At 42.8% G+C, this 20,551-nt stretch overlaps 1 protein-coding gene across 1 annotated transcript in view; it reads right to left on the bottom strand.

Moving 5' to 3' along the window:
• Positions 1-5,391: 5,391 nt before the first annotated feature.
• Positions 5,392-20,551, bottom strand: part of LOC142992657 (calsyntenin-2-like) — a 126,056-nt gene continuing 110,896 nt past the window's right edge. Inside the window, 7 exon segments of the mRNA XM_076143163.1 lie at positions 5,392-6,364; positions 6,705-6,889; positions 7,762-7,885; positions 10,748-10,893; positions 10,990-11,160; positions 15,097-15,308; positions 19,330-19,478. Of these exon segments, the coding sequence (XP_075999278.1) occupies positions 6,164-6,364; positions 6,705-6,889; positions 7,762-7,885; positions 10,748-10,893; positions 10,990-11,160; positions 15,097-15,308; positions 19,330-19,478 (1,188 nt within the window). The 3' untranslated portion in view covers positions 5,392-6,163.

Below are 20,551 nucleotides of genomic sequence, written 5' to 3' on the forward strand. Positions count from 1 at the left end.
TAGGCATTCACCGACTTCTCCAGGTTCATAGTCCTCAACAAGATGTTAGTCCTTTTCCCTCTGATGTCCAGTTTGTTCAGGAGATTCTCTGTGCAAAAAGTAGCAGAGCTGCCAGGATCTGAAAAGGCATAGGTTTTAATGCTCTTACTACCCCTTGTGCTTTTCACCTGAACAGGTACAATAGACAGTGTATCCCTAGATCTCTGTGCGTTACCGGCCCCAGTATGCCCATCAGCTTTTACCTGTATGCTACACACTGCTGCCTCTTTTGCTTTGATGTGCAAGGCAGTGGGATGTTGTTTGTTGCATACGGAACACTGGAGACGTTTGGCACAGTCCTTGCTGATGTGTCCAGCCTTTGCCAGGCATCCAAAGCAAACTCCATTCTGCTTGAGGAATGTTATTTTGTCTTTATGTGTCTTTGATTTAAGCTGAGAACACGTCATCAATTCATGCTTACCAGTGCAGAAGAAACATACATAAACTGTTTTAAAAGGAGTTATGGATTGTTCTGTTTGTGGAATCTGCCTCACATCAACACGGGTACTTTGGGTCGGTTTCACATCTACCTGTGTGCTTCATTGGGGCTTTGACTTTGCTTATGCTATTAGGCTCAAGAATGTCACCAAAAACTGGGTCTGAGACAATGGTTGCTTGCCTCTCAATAAAGCTCACCAGTCAGCCATTCTTAACCTGGTGCTTCGTTGTACCAGAATTTCACAGGCCTTTGAGCGCCATCTTTCCCTTAAATTATAAGGAAGTTTGAAGACAATTTTTCTCATGCTACAGATTGTTTCTAATTCGTCCACATATTCAAGCTGTTCCATGGCATTCCAGCAACTTTTTAAATACAATGAAAAGTCTTGCAAAGCTCCGGGTTCCTCAGATTTCATAGCTGGCCATGAGAGAGCCTTTTTCATGTAGGCACATGAGATCTCATGAATTACCAAAATGTTTATCCAACAATTTCCTTGCCTTTTCATACCCTCTATTGGCATCCATGTGTTGGCAGCTCTTGACTAGCTGCTGAGCTTGTCCCTTGGTATATTGGATGAGGAATTGCAATCTATCTTGGTTATTGTCTGTTCTACTTTCAATTAGGTGATCGAATGACTGGATAAAGGACTTGTATTGCAGAATGTTTCCATCGAAAGCGGTTAAATCTACCTTTGGTAATGTATGCAACATCTGCTGCTGAATTAGTAGACTTGTCAAGTGATTTTGTTTTTCAAGAATTTTGGAAAGATTTTCGGATTCTTGTCCTGCTTGTGAACTCTGAGAAGGAGTAGGGGACGTGTGAGTTCTCTGCCCTTGTAATTCTGCCTTTTTGAGATACTCAATTTTGGCTGAAATAGCAGACAATTCACCTTGTAAATCCAAAGTCTCCCTTCTCTTTCCGAGTTGTTCTCTTTGACAATCTAATTGCTCTTGTTGATGCATGCTTTTGAGTTTCAGCCTTAGCAAGTAGCGCTACTCTTTCTGCCTCCGCACGAACGCGTGCAGACTTCGTGGATGTAACTTTTCCTTTATTGACTGTCGACTGTCTTTCATTCTCACTGCGCAGAGCGTCCCTCCATTTTGCCCATGGACCGAGCATATCCGAACAAGACGCTGCACCAGGAACATCCCGTTCAGTGTCAGGATTTTCTCTAGCAGCAATCCAATTTGAGACAATAGACAAAAAAGCCTGTATTTGTTCAAGCTTCGGTATAAACCAAGTCTTTGTACCCTCCTCTCTATCCTCTTCATTTAATGCTTGTTGATACAACTCATGAAAGGATCTAAATTAATCTAATTTAGCATTAAACGTGTCCATATTTCGTTTCATTTCTTCCAAACTTGTCTCATCTTCCATCAAGGTATTCACAATATTCATTCTTCTAGTTAGATGAGTTTACCCGCTCTAGAGGAGCGCATAGCCTCCGAAGTTTCATTGAGTCTGTCCGTAGTTACGTCCTCTTCAAAATCAGCCATCCTATTCCAAACAATTACGCTTTTCGTTTCACAAAAAATAGGCAATCAAAATTCTTAATTTCCAACAAAAATCTTCTTCAATCCAAGTAATCCATACTTCAAATTGCGCAACTTTCGTTACCAAAAACTGGCTTCATTTCACCGGCGTCATCTCAAACAATGAACGTCGGGCTTTAACTCAAATATTCTCTGAATTCCAAGGGTTCAAAAATTCCACAAAAAGGTGTCCAAAAGTACAAATCATCTAATCTTCATTTCATTCAACATAAAGCGCACATACCTCTGATTCAGCTTTGTCTCGTTGTTTCTTTGTTCCTTTGTTTGGTGCGTTTGCGCGCTACCACGACAGGTGTTTCCTCAGCGCAAACTTTTTCCAGCGTCGATCCTTTCCAAGGTTCAATATAGCGGCATCATTGACTAATTGTAGTGGCAAAACCTTGTTTTGCTGTGTCCCATTGACACAGCTTTGATAGTTCTAACCACTTCTGGGAGTCCCGGTCTCTTGCGTATCTGACGGTACAGTAAAGCGTATCTGCAGTAAAGTTGACGATATTGTCACAAATGAAAAGGCCCAAATGACGTGAAAACGGTTTGTTCTATACAGTTAGCACTGTTCCAGATCCTATTGTCTCGTTCAGCTTCCCGGCCACGTACGGAAACGGATACGTCAATGATGGTGTGCGCATCACCGGAACCCCTTCCATCTGGTCTCGGCTTGGCACACCTTTATGCTCTATAGAGGGCGTAAACATTCAAAAAAGACATCAAAATGTTCCACTTCAAATGCCGATCACTACAAAGGAAATATATCATGGCTATACATAAACTCAAACTGAAACATGAACCAAAAGAACCATTCGCCTGCTAATTACAGAAAAGAGTAAAGTTGCTAAAAAGAGTAAAGTCACCAAAAAGCTTGACACACTGAAAATGTATACAGAAAAGAATATGCTCATGTTGCTGAATTGAAGAGATTTTGATACCAAATGTGAGGGTAGGATATCAACATTTTGTAAATGTTCACACAAAAGACACTTATTCAGAGTGTTTGGGTGGAGAATAAGCCATGTGGTTAAATGTCACTAATAATGTTAAACATGAGTAGCTCCTGGACACTTTAATATTTTAAAGTAGCTCTCGGAGGCAAAAAGGTTGGATGGAAGTATTTCTCTTTATATTAATGTACTTTATTTGTGCAGTATACTGAACTGTCCTTTATTTCCTCTATTTTGATTTTTGAAGTCAATGAAGGAACTTGACAATAACACAAATATTCACAGACCAGTGTTGATCAATAGTTGGTGATTTTCAATTTTGTAAATAATTCTCAATATATGAAATATGTAAAAATTGAGATTATTCATGTAAAAATAAATCTAAATCTCATAGTTTAAGACACACACACATGCACTCTCACACAAAGACCAAACCCACAGCTTGATTCTAAAACAAGTTTTTATTGGCCAATTTACAGAAAGTGCTGTAGTGACCATTCCAAAGGAGAACCGACCAAAGAGTCCAGAGAAAGAACTAAAAAAAGTTTTACACATTATACAAGGTTTCCATCTTAATGTCACCATCCTCCCCTTCCAAAACAAACGTCAGGACAACAGTAGGGCTGATGCAAAATCCACCAAAGGTTCCAAGGGTCAAAGGGTGCAAGGAGGGAGGGGAGGTGATGTCACAAGACCAGTTGTCACAGTAGATGAGGAAAACTCTTTAAACAACGTATGAGATCTTTACGTGAACACAGAGCAATACACACACACAGTAGCTTCACCCTGCTACACCCACAGGACCCCCGTCAAAGGTTCACTAAGCTCAGCTCTACAGGGAAACACGATGCTTAATGACTCCAAACCACAGAAACAACATTCCCCTGATTTGCTTTGCATAATATGTTTCCATATTTCAACAGGTGATGTTAAGATAAACAAATGGATTTTTGGAGGTTGGGGGGGGTAAAGGTGTTTACTTTAAAAACTGTATTCTGCTGTGTTGACACCAGCATTAATTTCTGACTTCCTAATTTAGCATTAATGACTGGAGACCGAGATGATGATGATGATGATGATGGTTAGAGCACGCATTTGCTGCTGTGAAGAAGACATTTTGTTATTTGCTCTTATTTGTTACATTGAGACGATTTGCTATCTGCAGTCATACCGAACAACAATATTTATTTTGGACAACAAGGGCCAGTGTGCACGCTGGTGATGCTCTACTGATGTGGCTGCACTGAAGGATGGATTGTTATGATGAAGGTAGACAGTACATTTACATACTCAATACCAGAATTTAGCACTAATATCTATCTAGTACTAGTAGTATTTGTCCTAACCTGTGTACATGCACAGACTCAATAGGAACCTGTGTACATGCACAGACTCAATAGGAGCCCACTGCTCGTGTGTGTCTGAAGCAATTGATTTACAATTGCATAACGGCTGTGTGTTACTTTGGCTTGTGGCAGTCTGAATGACAATAAGATGTAAACATGACTTAATCGCAGTATAACTTTGAAAGTGCATGTAAATGTACTGAGTGTGAATGTTCATTAGCTACACATTGGTCACGACATAGACTGTTGGAGAAAACAAATGATTATGTGTGCGGAGTTAACCTCTGACCTCCATGTGTCTAAATGCAGAATTAGTGAAAGTAGTAACATAACAAGAGAATTACAGTTTTAGACTTAATTTGCTTGTACATGATTATCATTTTATTTATCTCAACATCCAAATGTTGTGCTTTTAACTGTGTAAAGTACAATAACCTGTTTGGTCTCAGCGTTGCTAATGAAGCAGAGGCTTGTGGAAGCCGGTGATTTGATGATGAACAGATAACAGAAAAGATCTCTAAGCATCTATTAAAAGTAGAATCTGCTTTTTGTTGTTGTTTCTCCTCATTTTTACAGTGTTAATATATTAGGGGGCAACTTGTGTAACATGTTGGTTAAACATGCAACGGTCAGTCAGGGGTGGTGGGGTCTTACGGAGACGGTATGTAAAATAGGTTGTTTTCACTCAGTGTGCACAACAGTGCTGATATAAATGTATCAATGTGTTTTTTTTTTTCATATTAAAGCATTGTACATATTTCAGAATGGACTCCTAAATGAAAATGAAAAGAGCTTTAAAATCGTTTTTCTTTACACAGCATTTTTGTAGACTATACTTCAACACACACACACGATCTTGGCTAAAACTCTGGCCTAGTGCAGCTTTAACTGGCCCGTCTCTATGGAGGCAGCGGTGCATCCATCCAAACAAAACCCAAACTGCATTCAGCTGGAATGATATGAACACGGAGCGCTACAAACACACACACACACACACACACACACGCACACACACACACACACACACGCACACACACGCACACACACACAGAGGACTCAGGGTGGAAGTAAGTACAGACTCCTACAGGCTAAGTTGTAAGGGGGCACATACATATGAGAAGGTGCTGAGTATGTTGTGTACAGGTGGAGGGAGTGTTTACATGTATGTGTATGTGTGTGTGTGTGGGGGGGGCACTAACTATACTCAGTATTTACAATAAAGGAGCATATAAAAATGTACAACTTTTTTCTTTTCATAAACCCACAACTCAAACCTCTTTGACTGTTCTGATGTCACATCCACAACAGCGCCCCCAGCTGGACATGACTGTTGTTGTTGTTGAATGGCATTGAAAATAGGCTATTTCTGTAAAATCACCTGGCATTTAGGCTCAAACTAAAGCTGATAAACAACTATAATAATAGTAAGCCATTAAAAAGAACATACGTCACATCTACAAATTCTGTTGTGTATCTGTAATTGTGTTACACTGTAGTGCAACATAGACTGAAATGGGAGGGGCCAACTCAATTTGGCAAACTGTCCCTTTAAGTGTCAAAGTAAGACGGAAATTGTTGGAATATTTCTCAACAGCTTCGTGATTCTATTGTGTTTTATTTCTTTCTTTCTTATTATAGGCTCAGTTGTTGATGATTTCACTGTGTATGTGTGTGTGTGTGTTTAGGTAGTGCATCTCTTCCAATAGGGGGCGATGTTGCCTTACTTTTAGAGCCTCAATGTCACGTTGTCTTGTTTCATCCATCAGATTTGTGGTTTATATATGGACGTGTGTGCTCGCGTGTAGGTGTGTGTATGACGGGGAGAGAGAGAGAGAGTGTGACTGAGTTTCAGTAAGATATCGTTGTTTTGTCCCAATTCTGCTCCTTCTTGCTGGAGTGTTGCATCCTGGGTAGCTGGACGTCAACTTCCTCCTCACTGTCGTCTGACTCAGCACTCGTGATGTCATCCTCGTCCTCGTCCTCGTCCTCGTCCTCATCTTCCTCCTCCTCGCTCACCTCCTCCACTGCCGCCTGGGGCTCCTCAAAGTTCTGTGGTGATGTCAGGACGGAGATGAGGTTTAACACGCAGACAGTGTGTGTGTGTGTGTGTGTGTCTCAGTCCCACTAACACCTTCTTTCCTGTTTATCCCACACTGCCTCCCTCCCCCTCTTCCTTTATGTTATTCCTTCCTTTCCCTTCCCTCTGGTTCTTTGAATCCAGTTTATTCCTCTTGTTTTCTCTCTGCGTGTCTCTATTCTTCACCTCGCCCTCATCATCTTTGCCCTCACTTTATTCTGTCAGGCTCATCCCGCTGTGTTCACTCCATCACACCTTTGACCTCCCCCTATCTGCATAGAGGGGATACCTCCCCCCCCCCCCTTCTCTCACCTCCATGGGGTTGACGGTTATCGTGAGGGCCGAGTCGTCCCAGGTGGCGTCCGCCTCTTTCGCCGTCTCGGACAGTTTGACCTCCTGCTGGTGCGTCAGGTGGATGTGGTAGATGCCGAGCACCACCACCACCACCAGGGCGGCGATACACATCACTATTACGATGGTGGCTGCACTTGGAACAGCTGAGGAGAAGAATCAGCATCAGTATCATGGGAGACAATTTATCTGAGCCATTACAAGAAGCTTTAGGTTTGTCCGTTTGGCTTCTACGCACAAATAAAAGCTGAGGAAGACGGGGAATTCTAGTCTATTTCATTCCAAAGTTGTTTTAGAGGCATTCACAGTCTCTTTTCATGGGTTAACATACATCATAACCTTCATTTAGTGCCGTAAATACAACACACACTCTGAGGGGGTTTCTATAAAATGTTTATTTCTGGTGCTCTGATCTTTTCTACTGAAAGAAACAGCTACTCTGCACCCGCCCTCATTCCTCCAGTGTGTGTTTGTGTGCGTGTGTGTTAAAAAAGTGTGTGTTCACAGAGGACTCCTCAAATGATCATTTGATTCACTCTACTTCCCTAGAATTTCACGCCGTTCGGAGGAGGATGGGTGAGTGTTTGCTTGCACACACACACATTTTCCCTCTGCACTGCAAACACATCTTGGATCTTTCGCCACTACAACCGGATTTTTACTTTCAGAGTTTTTTCCCCCCTCTTTGCAACACTTTGCTCACACACTCGACACCCTCTTCGCTCCTCTTCCCCATTCTCACACACACACACACACACACACACACACACACACGTGCTGTTAACGCCACCGTCCACTGAACCCTCCAGGACTCTAAATAGAATCCATTAGACTCTATTGAATAATTAAACCTGGTGTGCCAAACTAAGAGCAGTGGTCTCAATCACCGCTCTTGAGGCTGCATCATGTGGCTAGTGTGTGTGTGTGTGTGTGTGGCGGCGGCGGCGTTATAATGAGGGTGAACGCAGCATGGAGCTATGTTCACCCGAAAACCAGGTTGTGTTTGAGTGAGGCTTACCTGAGCTGTGACTGGGGTAAAGGTCGTGTATGGTGGCCGGATGGTGGACCACCTGCATGTACTGAGGCGGGGCCACCATGTGATTGACATGTTCTCTGGACTCTGAGGTGGGAAGGACGCTGACCTGGGTGAGGAAGAGACAGAACCAAGCAATCACAGTGATGTCCACAGGTCTTCATTTGCTTCAGTGTCTTTTCAGGCGAGGTCCCATTGATGATTGATCCTTTTAGATTAGAGCTATTGGTGATCAGATGGAACTTCCAGACTTCCTGTGTAAATGATGTTATCGCCCTCAGCAACCTTATACTTCTGGAACTTTCCTTGTCCCCTAAATGTTCAAGCATGTCTGGACTCACAGGAGAGAACACGGTGACAAAGTGAAAGGAGAGCAGAGAGAGAAAATGTATTTGTGAGTCCGAGCCGGCGGCACAGCAGAATGAAATAAAGCGCCGAGTGGTCCAAATCAAACTTAAGCGGTGTTAGTGAATAAGTCTAACGTTGTTCACATCCAGCTCGACCATTTCGGTTGACACACGGAGTCCTGACAGTTTCTCTTTATCGGCACCCACAGAGCAGCTATTACAGGTGGAGGTGAACGCTCTGTACTGTTCAGGGAAACATTAGAGGGAGGCAGAGGTGTGACCGCAGTGTGAAGAGATAAATGTTGCTATGTGCCTTTTGTAGGCTTGGATGTGTGTGAGGTGTGTGTGTGTGTGTGTGTGTACTCGCACAAACTTCCAACAGTTGACAGTGACACATACACAGTGTTGAAGAGGGGGAAGATACGGCAGGATGTTAGTTTGTCTTGTTTTTTGTCTCGGGATGCTATTTCAAACAGGTTTTGCCACTCGGTAAAATTGATTTAAGTTCATATTTAGATTCTGCTATATGTATACATAAGTTTACTATAGGCTTATGCAAAGAGTCTATCACTCAGTGGTTTTGTTGACAACCAGACTTCTTTAAAATGTTGATACTTCTATTAATCGGAACACGTATTACAATTATTTGTGCTGCTACTGAACTGAATCTGCCAACTATCCAGGTGTAAATACAATCTGCACAGCTTGGATACATTTGCGAGATAAGACTCATCTATAGGCTGACACCACCTTAACTTAGAATTATGTCTATATCAATAAAGTTAGTTTGGATGAGGAGCTGTGGCTGAACAAAGATCGTGACAGCAGACATAAAAACAACAACACAAACCGAGACAGAGCATTAAGGAGGGACTGAGCTTTAACAGTGTGATGGCTGAGATCTGATCACAGTGCAGACAGAATCCAGATCATCACTATGTCCCTTTGGGTGTCATTATCCAGATAACCTGACGACATCACCTCTAATTCAAAGAACAAAAGAACCTTCACACCCACAAGTGAAATGATGAGGATGTGTATTTTCTTTAACAAATATTTCCTGACTGTGGATTTCTTACAAAGTCACATGAAAGACCTTTGACAGATGAGTGTGAAAGTTGAATTAGTGGGTGTGTTAACAGAAGTGGATACATGGTTTAAAGATTGTATCTCATTTATTCCATGGAAAGCTGCTCACACAGCACTTATGCCAAAACGTCTTTGTCAGGCGTCCACATTTCTTGCCCACAGAGTTCCTCCTCATTAGAGCTTTTCTCTGAGCCAGCCGCCGGCCCAAACATATCAATTCTACAAAAACACAACATGCTCATAAACGCCTGAGCTTGAAATATATTCTCGACCCCACGGTTCAGAGATTTATTCCAAGAGCGACTTGGCACGAACATCTTACATCTTGTTATTTATAGTGTGTGTGTAAAATGAAAAGTCACGTCTTTGGTAACATGTTTACTTCTTCTTCAGAAGTTGCATCTTCACCTGTGATCGACAGGATCTCAGAAAGAAGCGGACGGTAGCAAATACCATTCATATTTTATTGGAATTTGGGTCAAGGAGAAGTTCCGGAGGGAATTTTTCCAAAAGGAGACATTTGTATCGTATTTGCAGTACATTAATAAATGAAATTTGCAACAACTGTTATCAAAGTGATACCACGGTGACGACCATAACCTGAACTGATGTGAGGCCGGTCTAAGCTCTGGTAGTGGGCTTTTGCTTGGTGTGTGTGTGTGTGTGTGTGTGTGTAGGCAGCAGATGGAGCCGCAGCTGTAAAGTAGTAGTGGAGTAAGCTCAACTCTGTTTATGTCTCTTGGGGTTTCTTCCCCCTGGATGCACTCCAACAGACAAACTCATGAAGGCTGGCCTGAGTTGTGTATGAGGTTTAATTCCTTTCCTAGATCCATTGTGGCTGTGTCTCATTTCAGGAACGCCCTTGGAACGCACATTTCAGCACCGGTGACGTCAAAGAGACGCCCGACCAGAAATTGCAGCCGAGAGGAAATGCACCTTTTTTTGAACGACATGGCACAACCACGCACTCTTCCAACCCTGTATTTCACTAAAACTATTGAGTCCAAAACAAAGCAGTGACCTGTCATCTCTTCTCTACTGATATTTGTATGCATTTATTCATCTATGATACAATTAAGAAGAAAAATAAAGGGTTTTGATGTTACTGTCCGTTGTAAACTCTGTCATTTTAAGACATGTTCAGCTTGGAGGAGGCATAGAGATCCCTGTAACACTGTCCTGCTGTAACGTGATGAGAGGCACAACGATGAGCCTCAGGATCTCATCACAATATCTCTGCGCCCAAATTGCAAAACTAAAAGGGTTTGCGTTTGTTTTTGTGTTCAGTGCAGCTTTGATTTATTGTTTGGTTTCATTTAGATTCGTGTTCGGAGTAATAACAAAACAACAAAAAAAGGTATGATCATTTAATACTGTTTTTCTTTGTTGTGAGTGTAATTTAGCCCAACAATCCATTCTCATAAGAAATCAGACTCTGTATTTCTCTGTAAATGTGATTTCTGCCTCCCAGCTGATCGGTGCAGTGATGGACTGGAGTCCTGCACAACGTGGAACAGAACTCAACTTGTACTGACCTCCAAGTTGAAGTCATTGCTGGTGTAGCGCCCATTGAGCTCGGAGCATGTGAGGCGAAACCGTCTCTCTGTTAGGTGCTGGGGTTGCCAGTTGTAGTAGTGCACCTCTCTCATCACCTGTTCATAGTTGGACATGGAGTCCACACCTGGGGGAGGGAGGGGGGGGTTACTATGTTACTGTGCTTTTTGTAACACATGCCCACACAAAAGGTAGCCCTAGCATTGTCACCATAGTCACCTACCGTATATGGACATGCCAGAGGTGGAGTTGGTGGCGTCGAGGTGTTTTCCCAGCAGGGAGCTGCGGTGCAGCTGGAGAGACTCCTGCTCCGGCCTCAGCTCCTCCCCCAATACCAGGATGTCACAGTAGTCCAAGTTATGGATAATCTCCTCCATCACTCCAGATCGGTGCACTATAAACACACACACACACACACACACACACACACCCCCCTTATTTTAATAAACCAAAATCTATTCCTGTGCATTACCTTATATGTTTGATTTATTTGAGATCTTTGCCGTATGTTTGCTTCTCTGAAATGTATTATGAATCATAATCAGTCTTTTTCTCATTTCAATTAGTTTCAATTAGGCTTTTCACATGAGATCAACTGTTGGCATTAACATCTGTCTCCTCATGCCTTCAGTACTCTGCATTCAATCATTAGTGATGCAGATCACTGCTCTGTGTACTGTAGACTGAGACCCTGCTTGTTAGTTCGTGCTTTGTTCTCACCTGAATGAATGAACAACAGCTAATCAATTCATTACATTAAAAAAAAGGGATGCATTTCTGGGACAAAACGACACTGAGCGCCTTGAAGAACCTCCATTTTGAAGCAGTGCAGTGTGCTCCTGCGTGCTCAACTCTCTTAACACAGATGCTGCTCTGAGCTGCTGTGGTAACAAGTCCCCTCAGACAGCCTCCATCACAGCAGTGCGAGGGGCTGCTGGGGCTGCAGACAGGCTGCTAAGCACTAACCTCTGCTTCCTCCCTGGCTATGAAGCCCTCTGGGAGGGGACCTGATATGCCCATTTAACAGCCTCCCAACAGACAAATAGGGAGAGGTTTGTGTGACTGTGTTGGGTGGGGGTGTGGCCTCTGGAGAGAGAAGGGAGAGATGAAGAGAGAGAGAGCGAAAAAAACAGGCAGAAAGAAAGTTGCAAATTGTTCCCGCGCTCAAAAGAATTCAGTTTAAGTGCTTTTGTCTTCTACTCTTCAAGCAAAACTTCATAATAAAAATTGTGCGCTTTATTCAAAAGAACCCATTAAAGCAATTTGAGCATTGTCAAGCAGACAGAGCTCTTCATTAAGCGCCAGACGAAGGCCACAGCATGACAAAGGGAGTGCGTTTTATTGTGCTGCTTTCAACAAATCATGCAAATATCTGTCTGAGGAGAACTGAGTGAAAACAAAACAGTGTTTTCACAAAAGCAACATTATTTTGCCACTACTGCCAACTGAACCACAACACGCTGTTATTGTGTCATATTCTAATCAAGGACGCGTTTGATAATGGACACAAAGAGAGAGGAAAGAAAGTATTATTCTTGTTCATTGATGTGATGTTGTGGAAATATTTGCGGTTCCATTAGGTTAGGTTTGGCAACAAGGGGCTTATTTTAACATTTCACAGGTCTTATTTTTATTCAGGGGTCTGTTTGAGGCAGACTGTTTGTGCTCATCAAAGTCTGCTCTGCTCAGATTGGTCAGCTGTGTCAGGCCTCAACTAACAACACCGGCAGAAAGTCAAATGTGTCAGCTGAGCAGGTAATTGCTTGCTCGTCTTGTTGGTGCGTCGGTGTGTTTTGACGGGGAAATTCAAACATGTAACATGCTGATGTAAACATGCTGCAGAAGAATTGAAGGCTTTAAGCTTAAGGAGCTGTGAGCTTTGTTGTACTGGAGGCATTTCTATAGGAGTTAAACTCGACTGTTACAACTCTGACAATGTCAAACACAAACTCTATAATATATCAGAAGTCCTTTAATGTTCTTTTACTTTATGAACAGAAATGCTTAATATGTTTAATCCAGAATAAGAATCAGAAATACTGGATATAATATATTATACGACAATATATACAGGAAAGTAGAAAATAACAAAATAAGAAATATAAAAAAGGGAAGAAAGAAATCCTTTTTTAATTCATAATTTCAGTTTTTGATGTAAAATGAGGGAAAATAACGAACTAAGAGACTAAGAGAGGGCAGATTACACAGAGAGACTGCAGGAGTGAGAGAGGGATGAGTCGTGCTGATCAGGCTCTATGAAGAAGACAAATGAACGACAGATACAGAGGAGGCGTAGCAGAGGGCGAGGGGCTGATTAACACAGTCCAGAGTACACTTATTGCACAACCTGCAAAAGAAATATGTAATTCATCTGGAATCCTTTAACCCTCGGGGACCACAAAATCTGCTCATTATGGAACTTCATCGTTCCTCCCTCTCTCTCTCTGACACTCTCTCCCTCCTTCTCTCTCTCATTTCTCAGTCTTTCCCTGGCTTGCAGCTAATCTCTTCACCCCAGCCGCAGTGTCTATTTCACGCTGGAAAAAAAAGAGCCGTTGAGTTCTGAAAGCAACACGCTACTCTGTCTGTTTCTTCCACCGCCGCATTACGTACAATGGAGGGGCTAAAGCCTCTCCTCGCTCTCGGTTATCTGCTCCTAATTGGCTGCGAGCGGGGCCGAGGCGGGAGCCAAGTCGGGCTGTTTTCCCGCGCCGTTCCCCCGCTTTTGGTAGCGCCGATCCTGGGACAACAATCTAAGCCACTGGGATTTAAATGTCAGACTCATTTGCGTCGGTGAAGGCGGGTTACAGGGAGAATCAGGTGTTGCCGTGGCGTTGAGAGAGAGAGAGAGAGAACAGAGGCTTGGCAGCGGTGTAAGAGCTAATACCAGCAGGCCTATACGCAGAGCGATGGGACTGTAAGAATTGACTCAACGTATTGCCAAAGCCAGCTGTTTGCATGGAACAAAAGGTTCAAGCTTACACTGCAGCTTTAGGGCCGCTGCTAACCCGTCCCCGATGGCGAGGGCAGATATAAACTACAGCATCGCCGTTGACCATAGACGAGTGAAAAGACCAAACTAAAAACAAACAACTACAAATGTGACCTGCAGAAGTATTGATTGTTTCTGTTGAGGTGTCAACACGCGAATGGATCCCAAAAAGAAAGTAAGTGCTGTGTGGAAGAGTGCATGCAAGAAAACCAAGAAATATGGACGATGTTCTTTTAAAGGAGGTTGGAACAGATATTAAATATGAGCTCTGACTGTCGACGACAAAAGAATACGTTGAATAAAGACATGAGAAGTATAGGATTATTTTTGCGAGTCCTTATATTCAGGCAGAATTATTGTTGTGACTTGGAAAAATGAAAGAAGAAATGAAAGTAAAGTAATTTTCTGCTATTTATGTTCACTCAGGTTCACAGTGGAACGCGTCGCATGAGCGTGAGTAACACATCCTCAGAGTTTTTGGCTTTCTTAACCGCCCACCAGACGAGTGTGTGTGTGTTTGTGTTTGGAGGAGTTTGACTAAACTGCTCAAAACAAAAGAGCAACAGAATCATGTGGCAGATGAAAGAAACATTCCCTGCTGCTGATTTGCAGCCTCGTGAGGCGCGATGAAATGTTAAACTTCCTCTGAGGGTTTGTTCCGCTAACAGGACAGCTGGTACAGCAAAGGCTACGGGACTGCATGAATGACTGAACACAGTATCAATATGAAAAACACGGCTGAAATATTTAGTGTGGGGGACGGTTTGATAGGTAGAGACGCAGATGGAGCTTAACAGCTTTCATACTGTAGCTAGTGAGTCCCAAACACTCTGGCCTGAGGATATTTAGCTCCAATCACCAGGGTTCTCTTGTTTTCTGTATTTATTCCTTTCTAAATGGAAAGATAAAACATCAAAATGCTGTTGCGGATCTGATTTGATGTACAATAGAGGTTTGTTACCGGTTGAAGTGGCAGATGATGGTTCTTGTTCCCGATAACCTTTTATTCTGCATTTAATTTGAAATTGAAACTTGTTTCTAAAAAGATTATGTGTATGTTCTGATTGTAGATTGTAGATTGTAGAAAGGTCCATTAAACATAAAGATAGAATTCCTGGAAAACTTGCCAAACTATGCCTTTGCATATCAAATTATTGATTAATATTTGATTCTGGAAATTTAAAAAATTAAAATAAAATTTCAATATTTTTAGAAGCGAAAATCAGATTTGTTTTAAGCTCATTAGGTGGCAAATTTAGTGAAACTATATCAAAAGAATCAGTGCCTTAGACAGTCTGGAGGTTTCCATGTTTCCCTGAGCGTACAGGCTGGTGGTACCTGTGTTCTGTGTGGTGGTGTCCACCCGGGTGACGGTGCTGACGATGTGGAGCTCCTGGAACAAAGCGAGGCCATCCGGTGCTCCGAGGTCAAAGGCCGGCTGGGTCAATCTCTCCACTCCGCTGATGGTGATCCTCGGCCCGCTGGGTTGCAGCACCATCACCACCGCATCGATGTCAGGGATGGTGATACAAGTGTCCTCTCCGAAACACCTGGACTCAGAGAGAAGGGTGGATAAAGAACTGATAACTCCATCCAGCAATCCCATTCTTGTAACAGATGTGGATCAATATCTGGATCTGGGCTGAATTACACCTATTGATCATCCATCACAGGATGTGCCATGCTTTCCCTTTCATTTCATTCTGACTGAGAAATCCACAAAAACATGAAAGAAAGTGACATAAAGCCCTGAATGTGGCTCTGCATTCAAGTCTGCACAGCGAATCCTGGCCCAGTTATCACTTCTCTACATAATGTCATCAAAACCCATTTGCTGTTTTTGAGAGACACCTTGCTGACACACAGGCGTGCGCACACACACACACACACACACACACACACACACACACACACACACACACACACACACTACAAGGACACTGATTGGAGTGCTTTCCTCCACTAAAGCCTAAAAAAAGCAACAACTCCAATAATGATCATGACTGTTAGTGTAATTGCTGCGTTTCGGATAACACCATGTTTAAAAATATATCTATTGATAGTCCATGATGGGATGGGACCAGTCCTACGACTCAGTGATGAAATCTAACTTGTTATTGACAAGACAATGATCACCAGGAAACAAGAATTTTGAGACTTATGGTTCAAAAGTGGTCCAGCACCACCATCAGGCCAAGTGGTAGAAAATCTTAATGGGTTCCTCCCCTGGAACATGTCCAACCTACCCCTGAAAATTATTTAAATTTCCTTTTTCACTGATCCTCCTTATTGGAGGTAAAGGAAGTCTGCAATGTCAAAGATCTGGAGATAATAGAGACGACGCTCCATTTCCAGGGTGTAAAACACTCAGAAAGAAACCTGTAACAGTGAGCCTGCTGTGTGTTCATATGTGCACGTCTGTCTCCCTACCTGCATGTCAGCCTGTCAGAATATGTATTCAACTGCACAGCATCTACGGGCAACCTGGGCAACCTTGCATGAACAAACCCATACTGCTATTGGATCTGTGTGAGCTGACCGTGAGGAGACACACACACACACAAACACACACACACACACACACACACACACACACACACACACACACAGATCTGCCGTATCAACAAATTCACACAAATGAATGCAGATATGTGATAATGCAGATTACAGACTTTATCAATCAAATGGAAAGCATGAGGCATTAGAGTGAGAGAGGGAGAGAGGGGTGAAAGCTGAGCAAACAGCCAGATTGGTGCTTTTAACTTTCACCAAAGGTCTTTCAATCCAGGATCATTTGTCAGTGTGAGGGACATAAGTGCTTTCATTCCTTTTCTCTCAGCCTGCAAAGAGTGAAAGGGAAAAAATAATAACAAGCCCATTTCCTGTGCAGAAACCTGGGCTGCCACAGCGGTGAATAAGATTACAGCTGTTCACTCTCAGACATTCTGCTGTGAACTAAGGCACAATGTACACATCCATATGTGTGTCGCTTTCATCCTCACATCGTTTGCCTGTTAGGTCTCACAGTTTTTTGAAAGACAAGAAAAGTCTTCTCTCAAACTTTCAGATTCAGCTTGGTGAAGAAGAAAAGTTTGTCATGGAATTACAACTGAATGAATTTCTTGAATACAACATTGTAACTTTTGCAATGTTACATATTTACTTTTTGAAATCAAATGTTGAAATTTGATCCTTTGAGCCATAAGTTCTTCTGTCATCTCACTATAGATTTAGGACGCCTACTGTTGATTGGCTTTAAAGGGGACATATTGTGTTTATAATAAATCATTTTTGATAATTTTATGTGAAAGGTGAGGTTGATGCCTCCAGTAAGACAAACCCACTGTAGGCCAGTCACATGACAGATGCTGGCCAATGAGAACAGGCTTTTTAGGAAATGGCACCTTAAATTGACAGCATTTAAGATGGGCTGTTTTCACTCAGTGTGCACATCAGCATAGCATCAAGGGTCAGCAGAGGTGGATGAACAGAGATGGAACACTGACAGCAACGATCCGATATCATATCTGTTTAATATCTATGTGTCTAATATCTAATATCTCTTAATGACCTAATGACTTAACTCCTGGACTGAGACATATCAATATTTTGCTGCAAAATATGGATAAACACACAGGATTGTTTTGTAAAGGCAAAGCGGCTGCTGGCGTTTTGGAGAATCTTGCAACAGAGAACGTAACACAGCCGGCAACAGCCTCCTCACACAAGTAGAACCAAGGCTTGAGTCAAACCAAGCTGTGATCAAACAAAGGCAAGCAAAGGTCTTAATCAGGCTCGGCACAGTCTAAGTTTCGGCTTATTTGTAGTTCTATATTTGACGTTTATGTAAAAACACTTAAATGTGCATGTTAGTGAGGAAGACTGCAGTATTTGTGTGCTTTTACTCACTGGCTGGAAAAAAGAAAGAATCGACAGACATTTATTTTCTTTAAAAACGGTAAAAATCCTTCTGAGCATTGGACGAAAACAAACACACACACATACACGGCTATCTCAGTCACTCTCTGCTTGTCTGCCTCTTCCACCTCTTCCTCACACTCGGGAGAATGTGTTTGAGAGGGAATTTCGGACACGGTGTAATCTCTCCTGCTCTCTCCTGCCGCGATGGCCGCTGGTGTGTGTTTGCTCACTGTTTTGGGCACTGAGCCATTGTTGTGAGCAGTGGGAGATACAAACCCACTGATGCAGGGATGCGGCTGCTGCGTGGGCCGCCTGGCTGCAGAAATACAAAAAAAAAAAAAAGAGAGCCTGGATTCGCTCCAACTTAATTATAAAGAAATATGACAAGGGAGCTTAAAAGGGTCATTGCAAAGATTAGTGGTGGTTACTTTTATTTTCCCGACACCCGCAGTAATTGCAGTTATTAGGCGTCAGCACTGAACAAATTTAATTGCATTTCGAGGAATTAATTAACATCTCTCTTTATTTGTAGCGTGAGATATTGACCACAGGAGCGAGGAGTTTTTCTGCTTGCTGACGCGTTATGGCAGGAGGCCATATTTCATTTCCTACTAATTTAGTTGCAGAAGCAGCTTTTTTTGTTGACAGTGACTTCACTGGTTAGAGCCTTAAACCAGCAAATTGGAGGGTGAATCACCCGTGTTATCAACCAGACTCTGAACATGAATTTGCCTCTGTAAACAAAAGCTATGCCGTGGAAACACACACACACACACACAAACACACATACACACACACACACACACACACACGCTATCTCCGTCCCTAAGATCTGTCAGCAGCATGTCAGAAGGAAATTTACACCACATTTAGCAATGACGAAAGTTTAACTGCCATTATCATAATGTATTCCTTGATAATTCGCGTGCCTCTAGCAAAGATGACTGCTTCATCCCCACACACATACTTCTGCTGTGCCAGTTCTCAGGCCCACAGCTGAGCATGGAACCCAACAGGAGGGTGGAGAGTGAACCCCCTGGGCTGTGCTGCAGGGGTCTACATATATTTAAAACAATCATGAATTTTAATGGTAACCCACTGAGGGAGGCTGTTTTAACCAGCCAACCTCCCCCATCACATTCTCTCTCTCTCTCTCTCTCTCTCTCTCTCTCTCTCTCTCTCTCTCTTTCTCTCTCTCACCTTCTGTCTCTCTCACCCTCTCTATTTGTAGCTCTCTTTTCTCTCACTCCTCTGGCAAAAGAATTATTAATACATGACATGAAAATGTAAAAACTGGCACCTGGTGGCGACAGCAAAAATGGTGTATTAAGGGAGGCAAATGGCAGCAGAGGAAGGGAGAGAGAGAGAGAGAGAGAGAGAGAGAGAGAGAGGACAGGGAGGATGGAATTATGCCTCAGCCATCCTGTGATATCTGGTGTGTTTATTTAACACTTGGAGTTAACACTGTGAGTGTTAACACTCTTTAGATCAGAGAGAAAAGGACAGACTGTAAAGAGATGTAATATCATATAGATTTCATACAGTGGGGAAAAACAGATTGTAGAGTGAAAGCATGGAGGTAAAAAGGAGAAAAAAATTGAGAAAGAGGGTAGAAAATGTGGGAGGGCAGAGAAATCGGGTCGTACGTACTGAACAGCTGTGGAGATGTGCAGTCGGCGGATGCCTGGTGTGGGAAACTGACGGGAGTTTATGTAGGAAACCTTCCTCGCAGCGGCATTCATGTTCTCCAGGTCCTCTCCCTCCATCACCAGGATAGATTGGGCTGGGTTAAAGTGGAACTGATGGAGAGAATATGAAAGACATGAAAAGAGGGAGAGGCGGTGGATGAATACACTGACAAATCACGGAAACGAGTGGCGGGTTAAAGCGGCGCCGCAAGATTTGCATGTGTATGAGCTTTGAACAGAAAGAGCAGCACGTCCACTGTAACACAGACGCTGTGGGTCTTCACTTTCATATTGTACAAGAGGAGCGAAACCTTAAAGGTGCTTTCAAAGCTGCAGTCTGCTTGCTCGGGTCTGAGCCAGAGAATTGACTGCTGCTTGCTTTTGGACGGTTTCTTTCACAACAACTGAGCGGGTGTATTTCCTCTCAGTAGTCGTCCCGTGGGCCATGTTCCCGCCAAGACTGACAGCAGGAATCCAAATTTGAATGCACTTTGAGATGGCGTCTCGTCTCCTTACATGATGTGAAGATGACATGCAGCCACATCCTAACCATCAATCTAAGGAGGCTTCTATGAGATACAGGTACAGGTGGATTTGCTTTTAGGTGTAAGTGTATTTCTCATAAGACAAACAAAACAATAGGTTAATTTATTACCAAGTTATTTATTTATGTTTTAATTGCATTTTCATGATTTATTTAATTACCATGTCATCAGGCAGCCAGTGTTTTGTATTTGAAAGGAGTGATTCTGTCAGCGCTGTCTGCAGTGTAACGCATCAAAGAGGCAATTTGGAGAAAAACATAAAAGCATCTTGTGTTCATTATGTCGGTCTGACTTAAGCAAATGTGGAGCGTACCAGACGCTGGACGATCAGAGAGCTTGAACATGAATGTAGATCCTTGGCAGTTTAGAGAAAACTGTTTTTTTCCCCAGCTTGGCTCCGTGGTTCTTTTAGAGAGGGTTTAGTGGTCTACTACCAAAATTGCAGTTGTCTGCAAAGTCCCTCATTTCCTAAAACTCCCTCTCAGCAGCAGGGTGGCACTCGGCGGCGGGTCTATCAATACGCTGCCTCTCTCTGTCATTTTCCCCTTTACCTCCTCTTCTCTTCTCTCCTTTCCTCTCCAGTCACCATCTGTTCTCTCCTGCTGTATTGACTGTTTTTCCACTCCTTCCTCCCTCTTT

Source organism: Genypterus blacodes, unplaced genomic scaffold, assembly GCF_046128005.1.
Source record: "Genypterus blacodes isolate CSIRO-AG114 ecotype Tasmania unplaced genomic scaffold, CSIRO-AGI_Gbla_v1 ptg000003l_1, whole genome shotgun sequence".
Taxonomy (NCBI): Eukaryota; Metazoa; Chordata; class Actinopteri; order Ophidiiformes; family Ophidiidae; genus Genypterus; species Genypterus blacodes.